The following is a 25,451-nucleotide window of genomic DNA, read 5'->3' on the forward strand; positions in this document are numbered from 1 at the left end:
AGTCACTGCCGTTGTTAAGTGAATCACACGGTTGTTAAGTGAACTGTGCAGTTGTTAAGCGAACCTCGCTTCCTCTGTTGATTTTGCTCATCGGAAGATAGCTGGGATGGTCGCAACTATGAGACCGCTGCAACCATCATAAATCCATGCCAGTTGCCATTCTTCTGAATTTTATTCATATGACCATGGGGAGGCTGGTTGTAAGTCCATTTTTTTTCCAGGGCAATAGGTAAAGGTAAAAGTAAAGGTTCCCCTCGCACATACGTGCTAGTCGTTCCCGACTCTAGGGGGTGGTGCTCATCTCCGTTTCAAAGCCGAAGAGCCAGTGCTGTCCAGAGACGTCTCCGTGGTCATGTGGCCGGCATGACTCAACGCCAAAGGCGCACGGAACGCTGTTACCTTCCCATCAGAGGTGGTCCCTATTTTTTCTACTTGCATTTTTTAAAGTGCTTTCGAATTGCTAGGTTGGCAGAAGCTGGGACAAGTCACGGGAGCTCACCCCGTTACACGGCAGCACCAGGGATTCGAACCGCTGAGCTGCCGATCTTTCGATCGACAAACTCAACGTCCTACCCCCTGAGCCAAGTCAACTTATTGCCCCCCCAACAATCTGGGTCCTCATTTTACCTACCTTATAACGGATGGAAGGCTGAGTCAACCTTGGGCTGGGCTTGAACCTGCAGTAATTGCAGGCTACTGTGTTCTAATAACAGGCTCCTTACAGCCTGAGCTATTCCGGCCCTGTATATATCCAGGGCCATAGTAACTTTTAACCCTTGCTAAACAAATGTTGTATGTTAAGTACTCCCTGTAGTCCACGGTAGCCAAAAATCACCCCAGGTCTGTTTTCCAGATGGTGGGAGGCGTATTTTGCTACCTCAAATTGACTTTTGGGAGAGATTTCAGCAGCTCCGAAATGATCAAGTGACAAGGCACTTGTTGAGTTTTGTCCCATTTCAAGACCTTTTTTTTGCCACAGTCGTTAAGCGGATCATTGCTGTTGTTAAACGAATCATGTCGTGGTTACCCCTTTAACTTTGTTTGTGGAAGGTCGCAAAAGGGGAATCACATGACCCCAGGAAATTGCAATTGTTGTAAGGATGAGTCAGTTGCCGAGTGCCTGAATTTTGACCGCATGATCGCATGACCACTGCAACGGTCGTAAGTGTGAAAAACGGTCATGAGTCCCTTTTGTCCAGAAGCATAACTTCGAACAGTCACTAAACGAATTAAGTCCTGTAACTGAAGTCTTGTTTTAAGTCTTGTTTTATCGCGCAGGGCTTTTAAGTCTTGTTTTCTAAACAAATAATTCCCTCAACACCGTCAAACTATTTACTGAATCTGCACTACTATTAATCTTCTTATCGTTCCCATCACCAATCTCTTTCCACTTATGACTGTATGACTATAACTTGTTGCTGGCAATCCTTATGATTTATATTGATATACTGACTATCAATTGTGTTGTAAATGTTGTACCTTGATGAAGGTATCTTTTCTTTTATGTACACTGAGAGCATCTGCACCAAGACAAATTCCTTGTGTGTCCAATCACACTTGGCCAATAAAATTCTATTCTATTCTATTCTATTTTATCGTGTTAAGTCTTGTTTTATCGCGCAGGGCTGGCCTAACGTCTTTTAAATGTGGGTTTTATTATTTATTTATTTATTTATTTATTTATTCACATTTTTATACCACCCTTCTCCGAAGACTCAGGGCGGTGTACAGCAAATAAGACGACAATAATACAAAAAAGCCATTTAAAATACCATAACAAAATTAAAAATCTAATTAAACTGCTGTATACTTAAAACTATTAGGTGAAAAAATACAAAGATAAAACTCCTGTTAAAAACCCGCTAAAATCCCCAATTATTAAAATCAATCAATCAGGCCAGCCCCGCTTGGTGGAAAAAGAAAGTCTTGAGCTCACGTTTAAAGGTCCGAACATCTGGGAGAAGATGGAGTCCCACTGGAAGCTCGTTCCACAGAGCCGGGGCCCCCACAGAGAACCCTCTTCCCCTGGGGGCCGCCAGCCGACATTATGGTTTTACTACTGTTTTTATTTGTTTCGGCCTAATCTGAATTAGATTTTTTAAATGATTTTAATTTTTGTAACTTTGCTCTTATTTGGCTGTGAACCACCCTGAGTCTTTCGGGAGAAGGGCGGTATATAAATTAAATCAATCAATAAATAAATGAGTTAATTAATCATAACTTAGAAAGTCGCAATACTGTTCGAAGTGCTATGCTTTTGCAAGACCTTTGATCTACAATTTGGCAGGATTGCAGGAGGTCCATAAAAATGTTTTTTATTTCGCCCCCCCCCACACTTTTGTGTTAAAGTTTAACAACTTCAACTGCAAGTCAACCATTGCGAAGGTCATTTTTTTTTTTTTTAAAAAGCGTCTTGGATTTTATAAATTATAGAAAGATACGCCAAGGCTTCAACCGGATTTATTTAATTTAGAATAAAAGGAAACATACCCCAAACTTACCGTTTTCCAGCATAGTTTCCTATACAGGTAGGCCTCAACGTACAACCGTTCGTTTAGTGGCCGTTCAAAGTTACAACGGCATTGAAAAATGATTAATGACCTTTTTTCACTGTTACGACTTTTGCAGCGTCCCCGTGAACTTACGATCAAAATCCAGATGTTTGGCAACTGCTTCATATTTATGACCGTTGCTATGCCCCGAGGCATGCGACCATCTGACATGATTCAATTAATAACCATGGCAAGAACGGTTGTAAAATAGGACAAAACTCCCTTAAGAAATGTCTCACTTTAACAAAACAGAAATTTTGGGCTCAGTTGTGGTCGTAAGTCGAGGACTATGTGTATGTGGTTGTGGATGCAACTTCTCCGTCTCTACTGGACCTGGGTAAACTGTGGCCTAGAGGTGGCGCTCTTGCCTCACAATCAAGAGGTTGTGAGTTCGATCCTAGGTAGAGGCAGATGTAGGGTCTCCTGCTTGGGCAAGGGGTTGGACTAGATGACCTGCAAAGGTCCCTTCCAACTCTGTTAATTCACCATCTGGTTCATATGAGGAGAAGGAGATATTTGAATTCCCAGCATCATTTAGAATAACAAGAGTTGGAAGGGACCTTGGAGGTCTTCTAGTCCAGTGGTCTCCAACCTTAGCAACTTTAAGCCTGGATTAAAGTTTAAAGTTGCCAAGGTTTAAGTTTAAAGCTTAAAGTTGCCAAGGTTGGAGACCCCTGTTCTAGTCCAATCCCCTGCTTAGGTAGGAAACATCAAAGCAGAGGTGGGTTTCAGCAGGTTCTGACCAGTTCTGGAGAACCGGTAGCAGAAATTTTGAGTAGTTTGGAGAACCAGTAGTAAAAATTCTGACTGGCCCACCACATTGATTCAAGTCCCAGCTGATTGGGAGGGAATGGAGATTTTATTATTATTATTATTATTATTTATTGGATTTCTAGACCACCCTTCTCCCGAAGGACTCAGGGCGGTGTACAGCCAGGATAAAACATAAACCATATACAATTAAAAACTGAATTAAGAAACTTATTATACAATTGGCCGAAAAGTTAAAATATTTAAAATCTAAAAACCCCAATTTAAAACATAAATAGAATTTGAAATTTAAAAATCTAGACAGTTTAAGAAAAAAAACTTAAACCAGCCCCGCGCGAATGAACAAATGTGTTTTCAATTCGCAGCGGAAGGTCCGAAGGTCAGGTATTTGGCGTAAACCAGAGGGAAGTTCGTTCCAGAGAGTAGGAGCCCCCACAGAGAAGGATCTTCCCCTGGGGGCCGCCAGCCGACATTGTTTGGCGGACGGCACCCTCTCTGTGTGAGCGTACGGGTCGGTGGGAGGCATGGGGTAACAGCAGCCGGTCCCGTAAGTATTTTGCAGTATCCTTCCCCTGGAGTGGGGTGGGAATGGAGATTTTACAATATCCTTCCTGCCACGCCCACCAAGCCATGCCACGCCCACCAAGCCACGCCACGCCCACCAAGCCACGCCCACCAAGCCATGCCACACCCACCAAGCCACACCCACGGAACCGGTAGAAAAATTTTTGAAACCCACCACTGCATCAAAGGTGGCAAAAGGACCACCCTGAGGAAAAAAACACAAATCCCGACCACATTACCAAAGATGTCGGTTTTCCCCCTTTCACCCCAAATCCTGCACCCTTTGGCAGGTGGAGATGTCCAGTCGTCGGCCCAACTTACATCGTCGAAAAGAGGGAGTATTCTAATAGCCACGTCCAAAGCCACCAAGTTCGCTTCCTCGTGGCTCAAATTCTTTAGGAGGCATGGAAGAAGTTTGAGGGCCTTCACGTTAATTCTTCGGTTCACGTCTTTTAACCTGGCCAAGATGTCTGGCAAGGCGGGTACCAGTTTTATCACCTGGAGGACGGAAAAGGATGAGTCAGGAATCCGCCAGCTAAGAAGGAGGGTCAAGGGAAAAATACAAGGGTGCAGGTGTACCCCTTAACCAGGGGTGAAATCCAGCAGGTTCTGAACAGGTTTCTGGAGAACCGGTAGTGGAGATTTTGAGCAGTTCGGAGAACCAGCAAATCACTTTCTGAAATTGCCTATGAACCATCCTAAAGCTATTAGAGACCTTCAGAACGGCAAGTTTGAAAAAAAATATTTGTGGGGTGAGTTCATCTTCATCTTTGAATAAAAGAATAATTAATTGCAAGCTTAAGCTCTCGAAAGAATTTGCAAGAAGCAGCAAAAGTCAAAATAAGATTTTGATCTAAGAAAGTTATACACAGATCTGGAATACTATTGCTGTATGGTTTTGGAATTAACTACAGGTAGTCCTTGTAGGTAGTCCATTTAAACTCATGCAGTAGGCATGAGTTTAAATGGACTCCAGAGGATGGTAGAGGACAGGAAGACCTGGAGGAATGCTGTCCATGGGGTCGCGATGGGTCGGACACGACTTCGCAACTAACAACAAAGTCCTTGACTTATAACCATTCATTTAGTGACTGTTCAAAGTTACAATGGCACTGAAAAAAGTGATTTAGGACCAGTTTTTACACATACAATCTTCGCAGCATCCTGATGGTCATGTGATCAAAATTCAGATGCCTAGCAACTGGTTCATATTTATCATTGTTGCTGTGTCCTGGGGTCACGTGATCACCTTTTGCGAATTTCTGACAAGCAAAGTCAGTGGGGGAAGCCAGATTCACTTAACAACCATGATTCTAACTTAAAAACTGCAGTGATTCGCTTAACAACTGTGGGACGAAAGGTTGTAAAATATGTGCAAAACTCACATATCAGTGTCTGGCTTATCAACATAAATTTTGGGCTCAATTGTGGCCGTAAGGCAAGGACTACCTGCATTGTTCCTCACCTGTAGGCAGAATCTTGCCAAAGTAAAGCAGACAACTCGCACCATTAAACATAGATTCTGGGAAGTGTTAGGGAGGAGCCGCCTTCAGCTGCATTCTCATACACAAACTGTCCAGACCAGGGGTATCAAACACAAGGCCTGTGGGCCGGATCCGGCCTGTGATGTGGTCAGATCCGGCCCGCGGGGCCATCCTGGAAAATGTAAGGGGCTGGCCCACGACGCTTCTACCCAATGCGTACAGGAAACATGCCAGCAGGTTGGGGAGTGGCGTCAAGCTGGCCACGCCCACCCACTTGGCCACGCCCCCAGTTGCCCACATCCAGGGAGTGGCATCAAGCTGGCCATGCCCACTCAGTTGACCACACCCACCCAGTTGGTCCCGCCCCGCCGACCCCCCAAGGTCAACCACAGCCCTGATGCGGTCCTCAATGAAATTGAGTTTGACACCCGTCAAAGATCTAAACTGTGCTGATCTCCCGATCAGTGGTGAAATCTAAATTTCTTTCCTACCAATTCTGTGGCTGTGGCTTGGCGGTGGATGTGTCATGCGACTGGGTGGGCGTGGCTATGTGACTGGGGGATCAAAAGACAGAAACGCACTAACAATGTCCTGCTGGAGCAGGGTTGGACTAGATGACCTCCAGGTCCCTTCCAGCTCTGGATTATCCTCGGAAGCGGCGTCTAGTGCCAGGTTTGTAGTCCTTCCTTCCTTCCTTCCTTCCTTCCTTCCTCTCTCTCTCTCTCTCTCTCTCTCTCTCTCTCTCTCTCTCTCTCTCTCTCTCTCTCTCTCTCCTTCTCCCTCTCTCTCTCTCTGTCTCCCTCTTTCCCACTCCCTCTCTCCCTCTCTCCCTCTCTCCCTCCCTCCCCCTCCCTCCCTCTCTCCCTCCCTCTCTCCCTCCCTCTCCCTCCTCTCCTCTCTCTCCCTCCTCCCTCTCTCTCCCTCCTCCCTCCCTCTCCCTCTCCCTCTCCTTTCCCTCCCTCTCTTTCTCTCTCGCTCTCTCTGTCTTTCTCTCCCTCCCTCTCTCTCCCTCTCTCTCTCTCCTCTCCCTCTCCCTCTCCCTCCTCTCCCTCTCTCTCCTCTCTCTCTCCCTCTCTCTCTCCCTCCCTCTCCCTCCTCTCTCCTCTCTCTCCTCCCTCTCCTCTCCTCTCCCTCTCCTCTCCCTCCCTCCCTCCCTCCCTCCCTCCCTCTCTCTCTCTCTCTCTCTCTCTCTCTGCCGATCCAGTCTGAACCAGGAGCATTTCACCCCTGCTCTTGATCCTCCAGAGTGCAACCCCTCCCTCCTGGGAATCCAGGCCCCATTCCACCACACCTTCTCTGGATGAGTGCTGAGGGAGAGCAGACCGTCCATGGCCAGAGATCGGAGCTGGAACTGGTTTGCGTTCAACTGCTTGCGGAGATACTGGATGAGGACTTCTTCTAGATCCACATCAAAGGTCTTCTTCTGAAGAAGCTGGAATAGGAAAAGCAAAGATGACCCTGCCTGTTTTCCCAAAGTTTTGAAGGCAACATCAAGGAGGCAGGATCAAAACCGTGCATCGCCCTTTGCAAAACTTGAACAGAATAAAAGTTTTGGAAGGAACTTTGGAGGTCTTTTAAGTCTAAGTCTAAACTCCTGCTCAAGCAGGAGAACTTATGCTGTGGTCCGCCAGCAGCCTGCGGAGCTGGCAACGGAGTCAGACAGTGATGAGGCTGAGGAAGAACATGGGCCAGTCCTGGAGGCTGGGGAAGGCCCAGATGAGGGCTCTGCATCGGAGGCTGAGGTGGGGCCAGGGCCATCGGGGAGTGAGGTGCGGATTCCAGAGCCTCCAGAGATTGATAGTAGTGAGGCAGAGGAACAGGAGAAGCCTGTTCCTAATACACGCATGAGAAGAGCTGCCAGAAGGCAAGAGCAGCTCAAGCAGAGAGGACAACTCGGGAGAAGAGCCAAGAGATGACTGGCCCCTCCCATAAGGCTTAAAAGACCAGCAACAGCATTTGTGCTCTTTGCTGGAAAACAACGTGGATAGCTTCGTCTTGTTGCATTTGTATCGGTGTCTTCTGAACATTCTCACTTACCAATATAAATTTTGGGCTCAGTTGAGGGCTACTTGTACTTTACTTGACCTTTAGTAAACAATACCTTTCTAAACAAGTGGAGTCACTGATCTTTCTTTCTTAACGGTTCAAGTTGAGGCAGGACTGACATTAAGGCAGAACTGAGCGTCTTCTCCTCCGGCCAAACGCGAAGCTTACCTCCAGCAAAAACGTCATTGCGATTATATGCACGGTGTTTTCCTTGCTGTCCAAAATTGTCATGAGGTAGGGCAGCATGTGTTCACACCCCTCATTTCGTACGAGAGCTCTGTTGTAGGGAAAGAGAAATATGGACTGCAACAGTGATGCACGGCTAACCTTTTTGTCATTGCATGCCAGGTTCACTTAACAACTCTGTCACTCACTTAACAACTTGCTCTATTTTACAACTTTCCTCGCCACAGTTATTAAGTGAATCACTGCAGTTGTTAACTTAGTAGCACGGTTGTTAAGTGAATCCGGCTTCCCCATTGACTTGGTTTGTCGGAAGTTCGCAAAAGGGGATCACGTGACCCCGGGACCCTGCAACTGTCATGAGTACATGCCAGTTGCCAAGCCTCTGAATTTTGATTAGGTGACCATGGGGATGCTGCAAGGGTCGTAAGTGTGAGAAACGGTCATAAGTCACTTTTTTCAGTGATGTAACTGCGAACGGTCACATTTACATGGTGAGAGAAACGAATCTTGTGAATTTACCAAGGCCTAGGGAACAAAGCTGTTCCAGAATCTGGTAGTCCTGCTAGAAAAACTGTGAAACCCCCTCCCAGAGGGGAGCAACAGAAAAAGACTGTAAAGTGGGTGTGCGGGGTCTCTAACGATGCTTTGAACTCTAAGCGCGTAGCACTTATAAGCGGCATCCTGAACAACGGGAAGCGAGCTTCCTATAATCTTCTCCACTGTCCTCACCACTCTCTGTAGGGACTTTCTATCTGAGGCATTGCAGCCACCAAATCAAATAGGGATGCAGTTTGTTAAAATGCTCTCCATTGCGCCTTTGTAGAAAGTGGCCAGGACAAAAGGAGAAAGATGTGTTCTCCTCATCCGATGCAGGAGTTGCAGACGCTGGTTTCCACGCTTTGCTAAAGATCCACACATTGTTAGTTATCTGCACCTCCAGGTACTTAATACTGTTGACCACCTCTATAGCTGCATCCTTGATACTGAGTGGAGTATGACCACGCCAATTGTGGGAAGTGGAGAGAATCGCCGATACAACCGAGTGGATAATATCTCCATTATTAGGAATAAAAACCTGGAGGCTTACTTGGCAAAGACCGTGAGTCCTTTCTGGTGGGTGGCCAGGTGACACAGGAGCTCCGATCCTCTCCGCTTATTCATAATCAGGGCTTGGTCTCCGCTGCTCACACGTCGGATGAGGGTCTGTAAGGTCGTCAGAGCTGCCCTACAAGAAGAGGAACCCCGGTCAGAGGTTCCTTCTGTACCCCTTAAAGTCTTTTACCAGACCAAGCCAGAAGGACATCATCAAAGTGACTTCATTGAGTAAATCAAGCCATGACAGGTGTTGGACCATATCCTGGCTTCAACCAGGTGGCGAGACGAAGCCCGTTTAGAACGGTGTTTTTCAACCTTAAGATATGTGGACTTCAACTCCCAGAGTTCCTCAGCCTGCATGTGTGGACTTCAACTCCCATAATTCTTCAGCCAGCATGCGTGGACTTCAACTCCCAGAATTCCTCAGCCAGCATGTGTGGACTTCAACTCCCAGAATTCCTCAGTCTGCATGCGTGGACTTCAACTCCCAGAATTCCTCAGCCAGCATGTGTGGACTTCAACTCCCATAATTCCTCAGTCTGCATGCGTGGACTTCAACTCCCAGAATACCTCAGGCAGAATGCATGGGCTTCAATTTCTAAATCTCTATTTGCCAACCTTAGTACTTTTAAGAGGTGTACATGCTGGCTGAGGAACTCTGGGAGTTGAAGTCCACATCTCTTAAAACAGGGGACTCCAACCTTGGTCCCTTTAAGACTTGTGGACTTCAACTCCCAGAGTCCTTCAGCCAGCAAAGCCACAAGTCTTAAAGGGACCACAAGTCTTAAAGGGACCAAGGTTGGAGACCCCTGTCTTAAAAGATACTGAGGCTGAGAAACTTAAAATTAAAAATTGGCTCTGTTTATTCTGTTTATTTAATTCCCGTTCCACCCACTTTTTCCTAAAGTCCAGCAAACTGACTTATTTATTTAACCAATTTATTAATTCCATAATGTAAAATGCAAATTAATCTTCCTTCCCACCACCACCGCCAGACCCTTAAACTGGTCTGAAAGAGTTTCAAAGTTTCATCCATGCTTTTTCTGGACAGGAAAGTCCAAAAGTCTGACTGCTTTTAAATATGAATTAAAAGGTCTCTGTCCCTCCCCCTGTTCTGTTCCCCTCGCCTCCATCTGAGCGATGGCTTAATTAGCCGGCACTATCAGCTCTGGCAGCAAACTAGCGAGCGTCTGCCAAGTGTCTCTGTTATCTCCCTCAACGCCGATGAGTCAACAAACAGTACTTCAGCTCCAGTTAAGCAGTTGATTTACTCGCCACAAAGTGATATAGCAGCCCTTGCTGCTTTTATATCCTGTGGGGTGTGGCTCCATGACTCAGCACTTCCTAGGCCTGCCCCACCCCTGCTTCTGTTGTTCTCGCCTCTCCTGCCTACGAAACCTAGGGTCCAGCCAGGCCTGATTGCCATCAGCTGGGTCTGAAGGCGTGGCGTGGGGGGGGAAAGAGTCAGGAGACGGAGGCCTCGTTATCTCCTCCACCTGGCCTGCCTCTGGCTCCTGGAGCTGAGCCAGGGAAGCCGTGCTCCCGAGGTAAGTCCTGATGGCCCTTCCCCCTCACTTTCCAAGTCACTTTCTGGCCCGGCTCGGGGGGCGCAGACACAACACCCCCCCTCCCCATGCTGTAAATTTCCTTGTGCAAAAAAACAAAACAAAACAAAAAAACAGAGCACCTCAAAGGTACCGGAGGGGTGGGGATCTTCTCCTGCATGGAAGTCCTCCAATAGAAATCGATCTCCTGAGGTTTGATGTGCACCGTGAAGGAGATCTGGCAGAGCAGGGCGATGCAGAGGGTGGGGTACATGACCTTCAGGGCCTCTTTGCAGGCGGGGGAGGGGTGCCTCAAGATCTCCTGAAGAGCAGCTGTGGCCTGGAAAGAAGAGGAGAGAAGCCCAGCGGGAAGGAGGGAAACCCTGGAGTTTCACACGGTGGCACCTCAACAGGTGTAGCTCACAGGGAAGGAAGACTCCTCCTCCCCCCCCAGCCAAAGAACCAGATGCTACCCTCAAAAGAAGAGGATCTCTGGAGCTCAGGGATGAAGCCTGGCTTCCTTCGTGCTCTCTGAGCTTGGCTGTTTTCTTCAGAGATGTTTTATGACCCAGCTAAGGAGGAGGAGGAGGAGGAGGAGGAGGAGGAGAAGCAGAAGAAGAGGAAGAGGAAGAGGAAGAAGAAGGAGGGAGGAGGAGGAAAAGGAGAAGGAGAAGAAGAAGAAGGAGAACGAGAAGAAGAAGAAGAGGAGGAGGAGGAGGAGGAGAAGGAGAGGAAGAAGAAGGAGAAAGAGAAGAGGAAGGAGGAGGAGGAGGAGGAGCAGGAGCAGGAGCAGGAGGAGCAGGAGGAGGAGGAGGAAGAAGAAGAAGAAGAGGAAGAAGCGGGAAAAGAAAGAGGAGGAGGAGGAGGAGGAAAAGAAGGAGGAGAAGGAGAGGAAGAAGAAGGAGAAAGAGAAGAAGAGGAAGAAGGAGGAGGAGGAGGAGAAGAAGGAGAAAGACAAGGAGGAGGAGGAGGAGGAGGAGGAGGAGGAGGAGAAGAAGAAGAAGAAGAAGAAGAAGAAGAAGAAGAAGAAGAAGAAGAAGAAGAAGAAGAAGAAGAAGAAGAAGAAGAAGAAGAAGAAGAAGAAGAAAGGAAGAGGAGGAAAAGGAAAAGGAAGATGAGGAAAAGGAGGAGGAGAAGGAGAGGAAGAAGGAGAAGAAGAAGAAGAAGAGCAACAGCAACAGCAACAGCAACAGCAACAACAAAAAAGTCTGGGGTGTTTTCTTGTAGACATCTCATGACCGAACTAGACAACATCATCAGTGCTCACTATCTGCATCCATAGCACTAATGATGTTCTCCAGTTGGGTCATGAAATGTCTACCAGAAAACAACCCAGCTCAGTGAGCACGAAGAACCAGATGGGAAAAACGGTCCTCAGTCCTATTTTTCAGCGCTGTTTGTAACATTGAACGGTCACTAAATGAACTGTTGTACATCGAAGACTACCTATATTGACCGTTAAAGAGTGCAATGAGGCAAAAATAAATCTTTGTCTGCCTCTGTGCCCAATGCAAGAGGACCAAAGTTTTGCTAACTTGATTATTTATTTATTATTTAATTTTATTTATTTACATTTATATCCCGCCCTTCTCCGAAGACTCAGGGCGGCTTACACTATGTCAAGCAATAGTCTTCATCCTATTTGTATATTTATATACAAAGTCAACTTATTGCCCCCCCAACAATCTGGGTCCTCATTTTACCTACCTTATAAAGGATGGAAGGCTGAGTCAACCTTGGGCCTGGTGGGACTCGAGCCTGCAGTAATTGCAAGCAGCTGTGTTTAATAACAGGCTTCTTACAGCCTGAGCCACACCGCGGCCCTGGCAATTTCATAAGAGACAGATTAACAGAGTTATAAGGGACCTTGTAGGTCATCTAGTCCAACCCCGCGCCCAACCAAGAGACCCTACACCATTTCTGAAAGCTTCCAGTGATGAAGTTCCCACAACTTCCGAAGGCAACTTCTGTTCAGTTGCTTGATGGTTCTCACTGTCTGAAAAAAATTCTCCTTATTTCTAGGTTGAATCGCTCCTTGATCAGTTTCCATCCATCATTCCTTGTCTGGCCTTCAGGTGCTGTTAAATTCGGGCAATAACGAGGCAGGAGACCAGGATAGTGACAACAGCTCTTTACTATATGGTGAACCCAGCAACCAGTGCCGGGAAAAACCTCTCCTTATATACAGTTTAGCCGGTGGCTTCAACCAATCAGCAACGTGCTTTTTTCCCGCTCAGTTTTCCCTCCAAAACTTTTAAAGATACATTACACTCCTTCCCTCCCAGAAAACACTTTACCAACATTTACATAAAATTAGCAACTTATTTTGCTACGTAATCACGCAAGTAGACTGGGCGTCTCCTGACTCTTTCGGACCTGCGCAATTCATTTCCTGGGAGTGAGTCGAGCTGACCGGAGGGACTGCCTGTTTCTCTCAGCTCCTCCTCCAGGCCATCCGGCCCTGGATTATTTGCAGAGTCGTCCCTGCTGTCTTCCGGAGGAGCCGGTTGGTGTCGCTGGACCTCTTGGAATTCAGATAAGTCCCGCGTTTGCCCCGGGTTTGAGTCAGTTGTATATTCAAACATTTGGTAGTCAGGGCCTGTTTTGTCTGTTTCTGATTTACCGGTTATTCACTTCCTTATTTGGTCTATGTGTCGCTTCCATACCCGGCCATCCTCTATCTCTACTAGGTATGATTTGGGTCCTGTTATCTCTAGGATTTTTCCTGTTACCCAGTTTGGACCCTCGCCGTAGTTGTGTGCCCATACTAAGTCGCCTACTGCCATCCCTCTTGTTTTACCCTGTGTCCCTTTGTAACCGTCTGGTGTGTAGTTTGGCTTTAAGCGGTCTAGCGGGCACCTGAGCTTTCGACCCATCAATAGCTCTGCCGGGCTTCGGCCAGTGGTTACACAGGGGGTCCTGTGTTGGACGGCTAGGAAGGCATCGATTTTTGTTTGCCAGTCGCCTGGCCTGATTCTGGATAATGCTTCCTTTGCGCTCCGAACGAAACGTTCTGCAAGGCCGTTCGTCGCAGGGTGGAAAGGCGCCGAGAGGACATGCCGGATGCCCTCCTCTGCCAAGTACCCCTCAAACTGGGTTGCCGTGAATTGCGGGCCGTTATTGGAGACTAACGTGTCGGGCAACCCGTGGGTTACGAATAGGTGCCGTAGGACTGAAATCACGGCCTCGGCTGTCATGGATCTCATGAGAATGATTTCCAGCCATTTGGAGTAGGCATCGACTATTACCAAGAAGGTTTGGCCGTGGAAGGGGCCGGCAAATCATATCACAAGATCTCAAATGGACAGCTAACATCAAAAACATCATTAAAAAAGGACAACAAAGAATGTTCTTTCTGCGCCAACTCAGTAAGCTCAAACTGCCCAAGGAGCTGCTGATCCAGTTCTACAGAGGAATTATTGAGTCTGTCATTTGCACCTCTATAACTGTCTGGTTCGGTTCTGCAACCCAACAAGAAAAACACAGACTTCAGAGGATAATTAGAACTGCAGAAAAAATAATTGCTACCAACTTGCCTTCCATTGAGGACCTGTATACTGCACGAATCAAGAAGAGAGCCGTGAAAATATTTGCAGATCCCTCGCATCCTGGACATAAACTGTTTCAACTCCTACCCTCAAAACGACGCTATAGAGCACTGCACACCAGAACAACTAGACACAAGAACAGTTTCTTCCCAAACGCCATCACTCTGCTAAACAAATAATTCCATCAACACTGTCAAACTATTTACTGAATCTGCACTACTATTAATCGTTTCATAGTTCCCATCACCAATCTCTTTCCACTTATGACTGTATGACTATAACTTGTTGCTGGCAATCCTTACGATTTATATTGATATATTGACCATCAATTGTGTTGTAAATGTTGTACCTTGATGAACGTATCTTTTCTTTTATGTACACTGAGAGCACATGCACCAAGACAAATTCCTTGTGTGTCCAATCACACTTGGCCAATAAAATTCTATTCTATTCTATTCAAAGTCGATATGGATCCTAGACCAGGGACCCTGGGGTTTCTCCCACTCCCAAATCGGGGCTGTTGGGGGTAGTGGTCTGGACTCCTGGCAGGCCTGGCATTTGCCTACCCTTTCAGCAATCTCCGTGTCCATTAAGGGCCACCACACATAGCTCCTTGCTAAACCCTTCATTCTCACGATCCCTGGATGGCCCTCATGCAGGAGCTCCAATACCTTTTCCCTTAATTTTTCCGGGATCACCACTCTATCCCCCCATAGCAGGCACCCCCCTTGAGCTGATAGTTCTCCCCGTTTCTTTACAAACTCTTTGAAACGCTCGCCCGGCGCAGCGGGCCACCCTCTTTGTACCCAACCCATTACAGTCCTTATTGTAATGTCCTTATACGAAGCCCGAGCCACCTCCTTGGATGTGACTGGGCCAGAGTCCAAAGAGTCAATTAGCAGGACGGGCGCCCCCGGAGTGGGGTCTTTGATAGTCTCTGGTAGCGGGCATCTGCTCAGGGCATCCGCATGCCCTAATTCCTTCCCCGGCCGGTGTAGTAATTTGTAGGAATATGCCGCTAGGAAGATAGTCCATCGGGTCAATCTGGGCGAGAGTGCCACGGGCGTTGGGCGGTCGCCTGCCAACAGGCCTAGCAAGGGTCTGTGGTCCGTGATGATTTCGAAATCACGACCAAATACATATTCATGGAATTTCTTTACCCCGGAGACTATAGCCAAGGCTTCCCTATCAAGCTGGCTATAATTCCTTTCAGCTGATGACATGGTTCGGGAGTAATATGCAATAGGGGCTTCTGTGCCATTTGGCAACCGGTGGCTGAGCACAGCCCCCACCCCATAGGGAGATGCATCGCAGCTTAACACTAATTCCTCAGTCTGCATGCGTGGACTTCAACTCCCAGAATTCCTCAGCCAAAGATACTGAGGCTGAGAAACATTGATTTAAAAATTGGCTCTGTTTATTCTGTTTATTTAATTCCCGTTCCACCCACTTTTTCCTAAAGTCCAGCAAACTGACTTATTTATTTAACCAATTTATTAATTCCATAATGTAAAATGCAAATTAATCTTCCTTCCCCGCCCCCACCACCCTTAAACTAGTCTGAAAGCATTTCAAAGTTTCATCCATGCTTTTTCTGGACAGGAAAGTCCAAAAGTCTGACTGCTTTTAAATATGAATTAAAAGGTCTCTGTCCCTCCCCCTGTTCTGTTCCCCTCGCCTCCATCTGAGCGATGGCTTAATTAGCCGGCACTATCAGCTCTGGCAGCAAACTAGCGAGCGTCTGCCAAGTGTCTCTGTTATCTCCCTCAACGCCGATGAGTCAACAAACAGTACTTCAGCTCCAGTTAAGCAGTTGATTTACTCGCCACAAAGTGATATAGCAGCCCTTGCTGCTTTTATATCCTGTGGGGTGTGGCTCCATGACTCAGCACTTCCTAGGCCTGCCCCACCCCTGCTTCTGTTGTTCTCGCCTCTCCTGCCTACGAAACCTAGGGTCCAGCCAGGCCTGATTGCCATCAGCTGGGTCTGAAGGCGTGGCCTGGGGGGGGAAAGAGTCAGGAGACGGAGGCCTCGTTATCTCCTCCACCTGGCCTGCCTCTGGCTCCTGGAGCTGAGCCAGGGAAGCCGTGCTCCCGAGGTAAGTCCTGATGGCCCTTCCCCCTCACTTTCCAAGTCACTTTCTGGCCCGGCTCGGGGGGCGCAGACACAACACCCCCCCTCCCCATGCTCTAAATTTCCTTGTGCAAAAAAACAAAACAAAAGAAAAAAACAGAGCACCTCAGAGGTACCGGAGGGGTGGGGATCTTCTCCTGCATGGAAGTCCTCCAATAGAAATCGATCTCCTGAGGTTTGATGTGCACCGTGAAGGAGATCTGGCAGAGCAGGGCGATGCAGAGGGTGGGGTACATGACCTTCAGGGCCTCTTTGCAGGCGGGGGAGGGGTGCCTCAAGATCTCCTGAAGAGCAGCTGTGGCCTGGAAGGAAGAGGAGAGAAGCCCAGCGGGAAGGAGGGAAACCCTGGAGTTTCACACGGTGGCACCTCAACAGGTGTAGCTCATAGGGAAGGAAGACTCCCCTCCCCCCCCAGCCAAAGAACCAGATGCTACCCTCAAAAGAAGAGGATCTTTGGAGCTCAGGGATGAAGCCTGGCTTCCTTCGTGCTCTCTGAGCTTGGCTGTTTTCTTCAGAGATGTTTTATGACCCAGCTAAGGAGGAGGAGGAGGAGGAGGAAGAAGAAGGAGGGAGGAGGAGGAAAAGGAGGGAGGAGGAGGAAAAGGAGGAAGAGAAGGAGAGGAAGAAGAAGAAGGAGAATGAGAATGAGAATGAGAAGAAGAAGAGGAGGAGGAGGAGGAGGAGGAGGAGGAGGAGGAGGAGGAGAAGCAGAAGCAGAGGAAGAGGAAGAAGAAGGAGGAGGAGGAGGAAAAGGAGGAGGAGAAGGAGAAGAAGAAGAAGAAGGAGAACAAGAAGAGGAGGAGGAGGAGGAGGAGAAGGAGAGGAAGAAGAAGGAAGAGAAGAGGAAGAAGGAGGAGCAGGAGCAGGAGGAGCAGGAGGAGGAGGAGGAAGAAGAAGAAGAAGAGGAAGAAGCGGAAAGAAGAGGAGGAGGAGGAGGAGGAGGAAAAGGAGGAGGAGAAGGAGGAGAAGAAGGAGGAGGAGGAGGAGGAGGAGAAGAAGAAGAAGAAGAAGAAGAAGAAGAGAAGAAGAAGAAGAAGAAGAAGAAGAAGAAGAAGAAGAAGAAGAAGAAGAAGAAGGGAAGAGGAGGAAAAGGAAAAGGAAGATGAGGAAAAGGAGGAGGAGAAGGAGAGGAAGAAGGAGAAGAAGAAGAAGAAGAGCAACAGCAACAACAAAAAAGTCTGGGGTGTTTTCTTGTAGACATCTCATGACCGAACTAGACAACATCATCAGTGCTCAGTATCTGCATCCATAGCACTAATGATGTTCTCCAGTTGGGTCATGAAATGTCTGCCAGAAAACAACCCAGCTCAGTGAGCACGAAGAACCAGATGGGAAAAACGGTCCTCAGTCCTATTTTTCAGCGCTGTTTGTAACATTGAACGGTCACTAAATGAACTGTTGTACATCGAAGACTACCTATATTGACCGTTAAAGAGTGCAATGAGGCAAAAATAAATCTTTGTCTGCCTCTGTACCCAATGCAAGAGGACCAAAGTTTTGCTAACTTGATTATTTATTTATTATTTTATTTTATTTATTTACATTTATATCCCGCCCTTCTCCGAAGACTCAGGGCGGCTTACAATATGTCAAGCAATAGTCTTCATCCTATTTGTATATTTATATACAAAGTCAACTTATTGCCCCCAACAATCTGGGTCCTCATTTTACCTACCTTATAAAGGATGGAAGGCTGAGTCAACCTTGGGCCTGGTGGGACTCGAGCCTGCAGTAATTGCAAGCAGCTGTGTTTAATAACAGGCTTCTTACAGCCTGAGCCACACCGCGGCCCTGGCAATTACATAAGAGACAGATTAACAGAGTTATAAGGGACCTTGTAGGTCATCTAGTCCAACCCCGCGCCCAACCAAGAGACCCTACACCATTTCTGATAGCAGTCCAATCTCTTCTTGAAAGCTTCCAGTGATGAAGTTCCCACAACTTCCGAAGGCAACTTCTGTTCAGTTGCTTGATGGTTCTCACTGTCCGAAAAAAATTCTCCTTATTTCTAGGTTGAATCGCTCCTTGATCAGTTTCCATCCATCATTCCTTGCCTGGCCTTCAGGTGCTTTGGAGAATAACTGGACCCCCTTCCTCCTCTCTGTGGCAGCTCCTCAAATATTGGAAGATGCTCTCCTGTCTCCCCTGGTCCTTCTCTTCTCTAGACCAGCCAGGCCCAGTTCCTGCAACCGTTCATCGTATGTTTTAGCTTCCAGTCCCCTCATCATCCTGGTTGCTCTTCTCTGCACTCTTTCTAGAGTCTTTTTTATAGTGTGGTGACCAAAACTAGACGCTGTATTCCAGGTGTGGTCTTACTAAGGCTTTATAGAGTGGTATTAGTACCTCACTTGATCTTAATTGTATCCCTCTGTTAATGCAGTTTAGGATTGCATTGGCTTTTTTAGCTGCCGCTACACACAGCTGGCTCATATTTAGCTGGTTGTCCACTAAGACTCCAAGATCCCTCTCCCAGTTACTGCTATTAAGCCTGGTTTCCCCAGTCTATATGTCTACTTCTGGTTTTTCTTACCTAAGTGTAAAACTTTACTTTTCTCTACATTGAAATTCATTACGTTAGAAAGGGCCCAGGGTTCAAGTCCGTCAAGATCCATCTGGATCTGGAGCCTATCATCTAAGGCAGGGGTCTCCAACCGTGGCAACTTTAAGACTTGTGGACTTCAACTCCCAGAATCCCTCAGCCAGCAAAGCTGGCTGAGGTATTCTGGGAGTTGAAGTCCACAAGTCTTAAAGTTGTCACGGTTGGAGACCCCTGATCTAAGGCGTACAGTAAATCTATACAAAATGTTTTACAGGTGGCACTTATCTCCAACAAGACTGTTTTGTTTAGTACTAAACAAAAATGTTTAGTAACTTGTCTACAAAATGCTGGGAATGCAATCAGTCCCCAGGCACATACTATCACAGGTGGTGGACGTGCAGCAAAGCAAGAAAATACTGCCAGCTTAATATCGTCCGCAAATTTGATAATTGCCCCTACTAGAAGTTTCTCTTAGAGACATGGTGGACAAACGACAGGCAAGATGGGCCTCTGGTGGCTCAACGGACTAAGCCTGTCTGTTGTTAACACAGCTGCCTGCAATTACTGCAAGTTCAAGTCCCACCAGACCAGGCCCAAGGTTGACTCAGCCTTCCATCCTTTATAAGGGAGGTAAAATGAGGACCCAGATTGTTGGGGGGGCAATAAAAGTTGACTTTGTATATAATATACAAATAGGATGAAGACTATTGCTTGACACAGTGTAAGCCGCCCTGAGTCTTTGGAGAAGGGCGGGATATAAATTCAAATAAAGAAAAAAAGAAAAAAAAAGATGGAGGGAAGGACCAGGAGACCCCCCTCCATCAGCCTTGCTGGACTTGATACGTACAGCCAATGGAGTGACAGCGGGCTTCGTCCCTGGCTTGTCCAGGCGGAAGGGCTGCTGTTGGATAGTGTTCTGCAGGACACCGAGAACCTGGTAGGAGGTGCTGGTGAAGGACATCAGGGCGTGCCACATAGCCGAGGCACTGCTGCAAATCGAGACAAAAAGGGCTCGTCAGATGGTGGAGCTTGTTGCAAACCCGGTAGGGTGGGAGGGCGCCTGGGCATTCACGACGAGGTTTTAGTTCAAGGTTGCCAAACTGGACTCTTTCGTAACAAACTCAATGTTTCTCCACCTTGGCTACGGGTAGTAACGGGAGCCACTCGTTGCTCCCATGTAACACCACTCCTGCGCAGTCTGCACTGGCTTCCTGTGGTCTTTCGGGTACGCTTTAAGATTTTGGTTACCATCTTTAAAGCGCTCCATGGCTTAGGACCCGGATACTTAGAGGATCGCCTGCTGTTTCCACATGCCTCCCACTGACCCGTACGCTCTCACAGAGAGGGTCTTCTCAGGGTGCCGTCCGCCAAGCAATGTCGGCTGGCGGCCCCCAGGGGAAGGGCCTTCTCTGTGGGGGCTCCCACACTCTGGAACGAACTTCCCCCGGGTTTACGTCAAGTGCCTGATCTTCGGACTTTTCGCCGTGAGCTGAAAACGCACCTATTTATTCAAGCGGGACTGGCTTAAAAGTTTTATTAAATTTTAACTGGGGTTATTTATATTTTAAGGTTTGTTAATTGTTTTAAATTTTCGGCCACCCTATAATATGTCTTGTTTTAATCTTGTTTTTAATGTGTATTTTGTGTATTTTAAATGGCTGTACACCGCCCTGAGTCCTTCGGGAGAAGGGCGGTATAAAAATCGAATAAAAAAAAAAAAAAAATAAAGGTGAGTAGACTTCAACTCCCACAATTCCGGGAGTTGAAGTCCGTTCCCTCTTCAAGTTGTCGCCATGCTAGATGAGGAATTCTGGGAATTGAAGTCCATCCATCTTCAAATGGATGCCAGGTTGGCAGAGGAATTCTGGGAGTTGAAGTCTGTGCATCAGGAAGTTGTCTTCATGTTGGGTGAGCAATTCTGGGAGTTGGAGTCTGTCCATCTTCAAGTTGCCATCATGCTGGAGGAGGAATTCTGACAGTTGGAGTCTGTCTATCTTCAAGTTGTCACCATGCTGGATGTGGAATTCTGGGAATTGAAGTTCATCCATCAAATGGCTGCCAGGCTAGCTGAGGAATTCTTGGAGTTGAAGTAGGTCCATCTGGAAGTTGTCTTCATGTTGGGTGAGCAATTCTGACAGTTGGAGTCTGTCTATCTTCAAGTTGCCACCATGCTGGAGGAGGAATTCTGGGAGTTGAAGTTCATCCATCTTCAAATGGCTGCCAGGCTAACTGAGCAATTTTGGGAGTTGGAGTCTGTCCATCTTCAAATTGCCGCCATGGTGGAGGAGGAATTCTGGGAGTTGAAGTCCATCCATCTTCAAGTTGCCAGCATGCTGGCTGAGGAATTCTGGGATTTGAAGTCTGTGCATCTTTAAGTTGCCACCAGGCTGGCTGAAGAATTCTGGGATTTGAAGTCTGTGCATCTTCAAGTTGCCGCCATGCTGGCTGAGGAATTCTGGGAATTGAAGTCCACCCATCTTCAAGTGACCAAGGTAGAGAAACAGTGCCTTAAATCTTTAACCTCATTGAAATGTCCTCGACAAGCCATCAGAGGAAGATGACCTACTTGGAAGGCGACTCTGCAGCAGGGGTGAAATCTAAAAATTTTCCCTACCGGTTCTGTGGGCGTGGCTTAATTGGTGGGCGTGGCTTGGTGGTCAGATGACTGGGTGGGCGTGGCCAATAACAATAAATAATAAAAATAATAAATAAGGTATACAAAACAATAAGAGGTACCAAAAACCAACTTTTCACACTTTACACACACACAATACAACACAACTGACTCACACACAAAAGCAGCTGCACTTTACCCAAAATGGCCCCTGCAACAAGCAGGAACCTCACACTTTCACACTTTACACACACACAACACAACTGACTCACACACACACACACACACACACACACACACACAATGCCACATACAGCTTTGTGAGATTTTGTGTGTTTGTGCAGTTAGAGTGATACACTACCGAAACACACCAAATCTCAGAAAGCTGCACAAATATTTTATTTTATTATTTTATTTTATTTTATTTTATTTTATTGTGGACTTCAAATCCAGGAGTCCCTCATTCAGCAAAGCAGGAAGTCAAAGCAAGCTTTTTTTTTTTCTTCAGTAGCTGAAGAAAGCTTGGCGTTGCCAGCCCGAAAGGAGCAGTAATTATAGGTTCGCCTGGTGCGCCAGTTGCGCCCCTTTCTAGACCGGGATGCCCTATGCATGGTCACTCACGCCCTCGTGACGTCTCGCCTGGATTACTGCAATGCTCTCTACATGGGGCTCCCCTTGAAGGGCATCCGGAGGCTGCAGTTAGTCCAGAATGCGGCTGCGCGGGTGATAGAGGGTGCCCCTCGTGGCTCCCGTATGACACCAATCCTGCGCAGACTGCACTGGCTACCTGTGGCCTTCCGGGTGCGCTTCAAGGTTTTGGTAACCACCTTCAAAGCGCTCCATGGCATAGGGCCGGGTTATCTACGGGACCGCCTACTGCTACCGAATACCTCTCACCGACCCGTGCGCTCTCACAGAGAGGGACTCCTCAGGGTGCCGTCAGCTAGGCAGTGTCGTCTGGCGACGCCCAGGGGAAGGGCCTTCTCTGTGGGGGCTCCCACCCTCTGGAACGAACTCCCCCCAGGACTCCGTCAACTTCCGGACCTCCGAACCTTCCGTCGCGAGCTCAAGACACATTTATTCATCTGTGCAGGACTGGCTTAGATTTTAAATTTATAGGGGTTTTAAATTGGTTTTAATATTTATATTTATATTTTTTAATAATTTGGCATTAGAATAAGTTTTTTAATGATTATCTTAATTTGTATATAAATGTTTTATGTGCCTGTGAACCGCCCTGAGTCCTTCGGGAGATAGGGCGGTATACAAATATGAATAATAAATAAATAAATAAAATAAATATAGATAAGTGAGGAGGGGGCATTGGCTGGGCACGGGTGGGGGCTCTTGTAAGTGGCGGCTGTTAAAAAGTGAGTTTCAAAGCCTGTGAGGATCAGGAAACTCCTCTGGGATCGCCAGAGGAGGCTTTTAAAACCTCTTTTTTTTCTTTTTTTCCCCCGTTTGGCTGAAGAGGTTTTTTTAAAAAAAACTTTTAAAGAGTTTTGATGATCTCTGCTCAGCCCCGCGATCATCAGAGGTTTTTTTTTAACTTTTAAAGGCATGTTTCGGCTGAAGAAAAACTTTTAAAAGTAAAAAAAAAAAACCCTCTGCTGATGGTGTGGCTCAGCAGAGGCAGGGGAGCGGGGCCAGGGATTTTTGCTACCGGTCCTCCGAACCAACAGCTGCCATCGCTACCGGATCGCGCGAGCCGGTCTGAAACCGGGAGCATTTCACCTCTGCTCTGCAGGAATCAAAGGATCGGCTCCCAGCCAAGACCCATCAGGCACTGCCTTTGATCTTACCAGTCACATTGGAGGGAGCAATTGAGGAGAGTCCGCACAACTTCTTGGGGGTGGCTGGTGCTGACCAGTCGGAGAAGCCGGAAGAATTCATGGCGGGCAGAAGGATCCGTGATTTGATCCAAGGAGGAATACATGGATTTAACCATCTTTGGCACCTGGGAAAGAGGATTTCATGATGTCTCTGCGTGAGACAGGTAGTCCTTGACTTACGACCACAACTAAGTCCAACATTTCCGCTGCTAAGTGAATCGCCGCAGGTTTACAACAGTAAATTAGTCACACGGTTGTTAAGCAAAACTGGCTTCCCCATTGACATTCTTTAGCGGAAGGTCACAAAAGGGGATCACGTGACCCCGGGACGCTGCAACCGTCATAAGTACAAGTCAGTTGCCAAGTATTGGAATTTTGATCATGTGACCACTGGGATGCTACAAAAGTGAAAAACTGCCATAAGTCACTTTTTTTCAGTGATGTTGTAACTTCGAGCGGTCACTAAATGAACTGTTGTAAGTTGAGGACTACTGGACCTGTGAAGCATCCATCTGTTTTCTCAGTGCTGCCTTGATTACAAGAACTCCAGATAATTGTGTAGTTCTGCTAAAAATTTTCTACTACAGGTAGTCCTTGCCTTACGACCACAATTGAGCCCAAAATTTCTGCTGCTAAGCGAGACAATTGTTAAGTCAGTTTTGCCCCATTTTATAACTTTTCCGGTTGGTTGTTAAGTGAATCACTGCAGTTGTTAAGTTGGTACTCAACAACCTCACTTAGGTTATTAAATGAATCTGGCTTCCCCATTGACTTTGCTCGTTCAGAAGGTCGCAAAAGGGGATAAGGTGACCGTCATAAATATGAGTCAGTTGCCAAGTGCCCGAATTTTGATCACGGGACCACGGGGATGCTGCAATGGTTGTAACTGTGAAAAACGTTCCTAAGTCACTTTTTTCAGTGCCGCTGTAACTCTGAATGGTCACTAAACGAACGGTTGTAAGTCAAGGACTACCTGCATTAAACAGTCCTGAACTACAGATCCCAGACAGAAATCAGCTAAGCTTGTCTGGATGTGGGATGTCCATCAGGATCAGAATTTTTCATTAGGAAGCAAAATGATTGTTAAGAGTGTTGCACCTTATTTTACGATCTGATGTGATTAAATGAATTACTGCAGTTGTTAAGTGAATTTTGCGGTCGTTAAGCAAATCCAGCTCCTTTCATCAGCTTGGCTCTTCATGTTCTGGTCCGTCAGCAGCCTACGGAGCTGGCAACGGAGTCGGACAGCGATGAGGCTGAGATGAGGCCAGGGCCATCAGGGAGTGAGATGCGGACTCCAGAGCCTCCAGAGACTGATAATAGTGAGGCAGAGGAAGAGGAGGAGCCTGTTCCTAATGCACGCATGAGAAGAGCTGCCAGAAGGCAAGAGCAGCTAAAGCAGAGAGGACAACTCAGGAGTACGGCCAAGAGATGATTGGCCCCTCCCATAAGGCTTAAAACAGACCAGCAACAGCTCTTGGGCTCTTTGCCAGAAAACAATGCTGATAGCTTTGTCTTGTTGCATTTGTTTCGTATCGGCATCTTCTGAACATTTGCCAAGAAAAGCCTTCGGCAGTTTGCCTAATTGGACCAAGGTTTGCGATAGGCCTGAGGAATTTGTGTTGGGAGGAATTTGCTTTAATTTAGTTGAACGACGCTGGGAATGAAGTAATTCTCAGCTGTTCGAATAAAGTTTGTTTTTCTACGGGCTAAGTTGATTACTGTCTACTTGGGCCTGGGTCACAACACTTTGAAAAAAAGAACCCTAACATCAAGTACAAACTAACTGATGACCCCCACCCTGTCAAAGATCTTGGAGTTCTCATATCAAACGACCTTAATGCCAAAGCCCACTGCAACTACATAGCGAAAAAAGCCCTAAGAGTTGTAAACCTAGTTTTACGCAGCTTCTTGTCTAAAAACTCTACACTACTAACTAGAGCATACAAAACGTTTGCCAGACCTATTCTTGAATACAGCTCATCTGTCTGGAACCCATACCACATCTCTGACATAAATACAATAGAAAGAGTCCAGAAATATTTCACTAGAAGAGTTCTTCGCTCCTCTGAAAACAACAAAATACCTTATACCAACAGACTTGAAATCCTGGGATTAGAAAATTTACAACTCCGTCGACTTCGACATGACCTGTGTTTAACACACAAAATCATCTATTGCAATATCCTTCCTATAAATGACTACTTCAGCTTCAATCGCAATATTACAAGAGCAAAAAATAGATTCAAGCTAAATGTCAACCGCTTCAAACTTGATTGCAGAAAATATGACTTCTGTAACAGAGTTGTTAATGCTTGGAACTCATTACCTGACTCCATAGTCTCTACTCAAAACCCCAAAATCTTCAACCAAAAACTGTCTACTATTGACCTCACCTCATTCCTAAGAGGACTATAAGGGGCGTGCATAAGAGCACAAAAGTGCCTACCGTTCCTGTCCTATTGTTCCCTTCATCATATCAAATTGATATAGTTGATGCATATTTTTTTTACATATATGTATATATTTTCTTCAAAATATGT

The 25,451-nt window shown here is 46.8% G+C and overlaps 1 protein-coding gene across 1 annotated transcript in view; it reads right to left on the reverse strand.

Annotated features, from left to right (window-relative positions):
- Positions 1–25,451, reverse strand: part of LOC131201347 (maestro heat-like repeat-containing protein family member 1) — a 44,678-nt gene that overhangs the window by 9,623 nt on the left and 9,604 nt on the right. Inside the window, exons 8-15 of the mRNA XM_058189167.1 lie at positions 22,879–23,033; positions 19,310–19,451; positions 16,040–16,225; positions 10,386–10,582; positions 8,691–8,828; positions 7,586–7,694; positions 6,663–6,803; positions 4,209–4,385 (exon numbers count right to left, since the gene is read on the reverse strand). Coding sequence (XP_058045150.1) covers positions 4,209–4,385; positions 6,663–6,803; positions 7,586–7,694; positions 8,691–8,828; positions 10,386–10,582; positions 16,040–16,225; positions 19,310–19,451; positions 22,879–23,033 — 1,245 coding nt within the window. The remainder of the gene's footprint in view (positions 1–4,208; positions 4,386–6,662; positions 6,804–7,585; positions 7,695–8,690; positions 8,829–10,385; positions 10,583–16,039; positions 16,226–19,309; positions 19,452–22,878; positions 23,034–25,451) is intronic.

The sequence above is a fragment of the Ahaetulla prasina genome, chromosome 6 (assembly GCF_028640845.1).
Source record: "Ahaetulla prasina isolate Xishuangbanna chromosome 6, ASM2864084v1, whole genome shotgun sequence".
NCBI classification, from domain to species: Eukaryota; Metazoa; Chordata; class Lepidosauria; order Squamata; family Colubridae; genus Ahaetulla; species Ahaetulla prasina.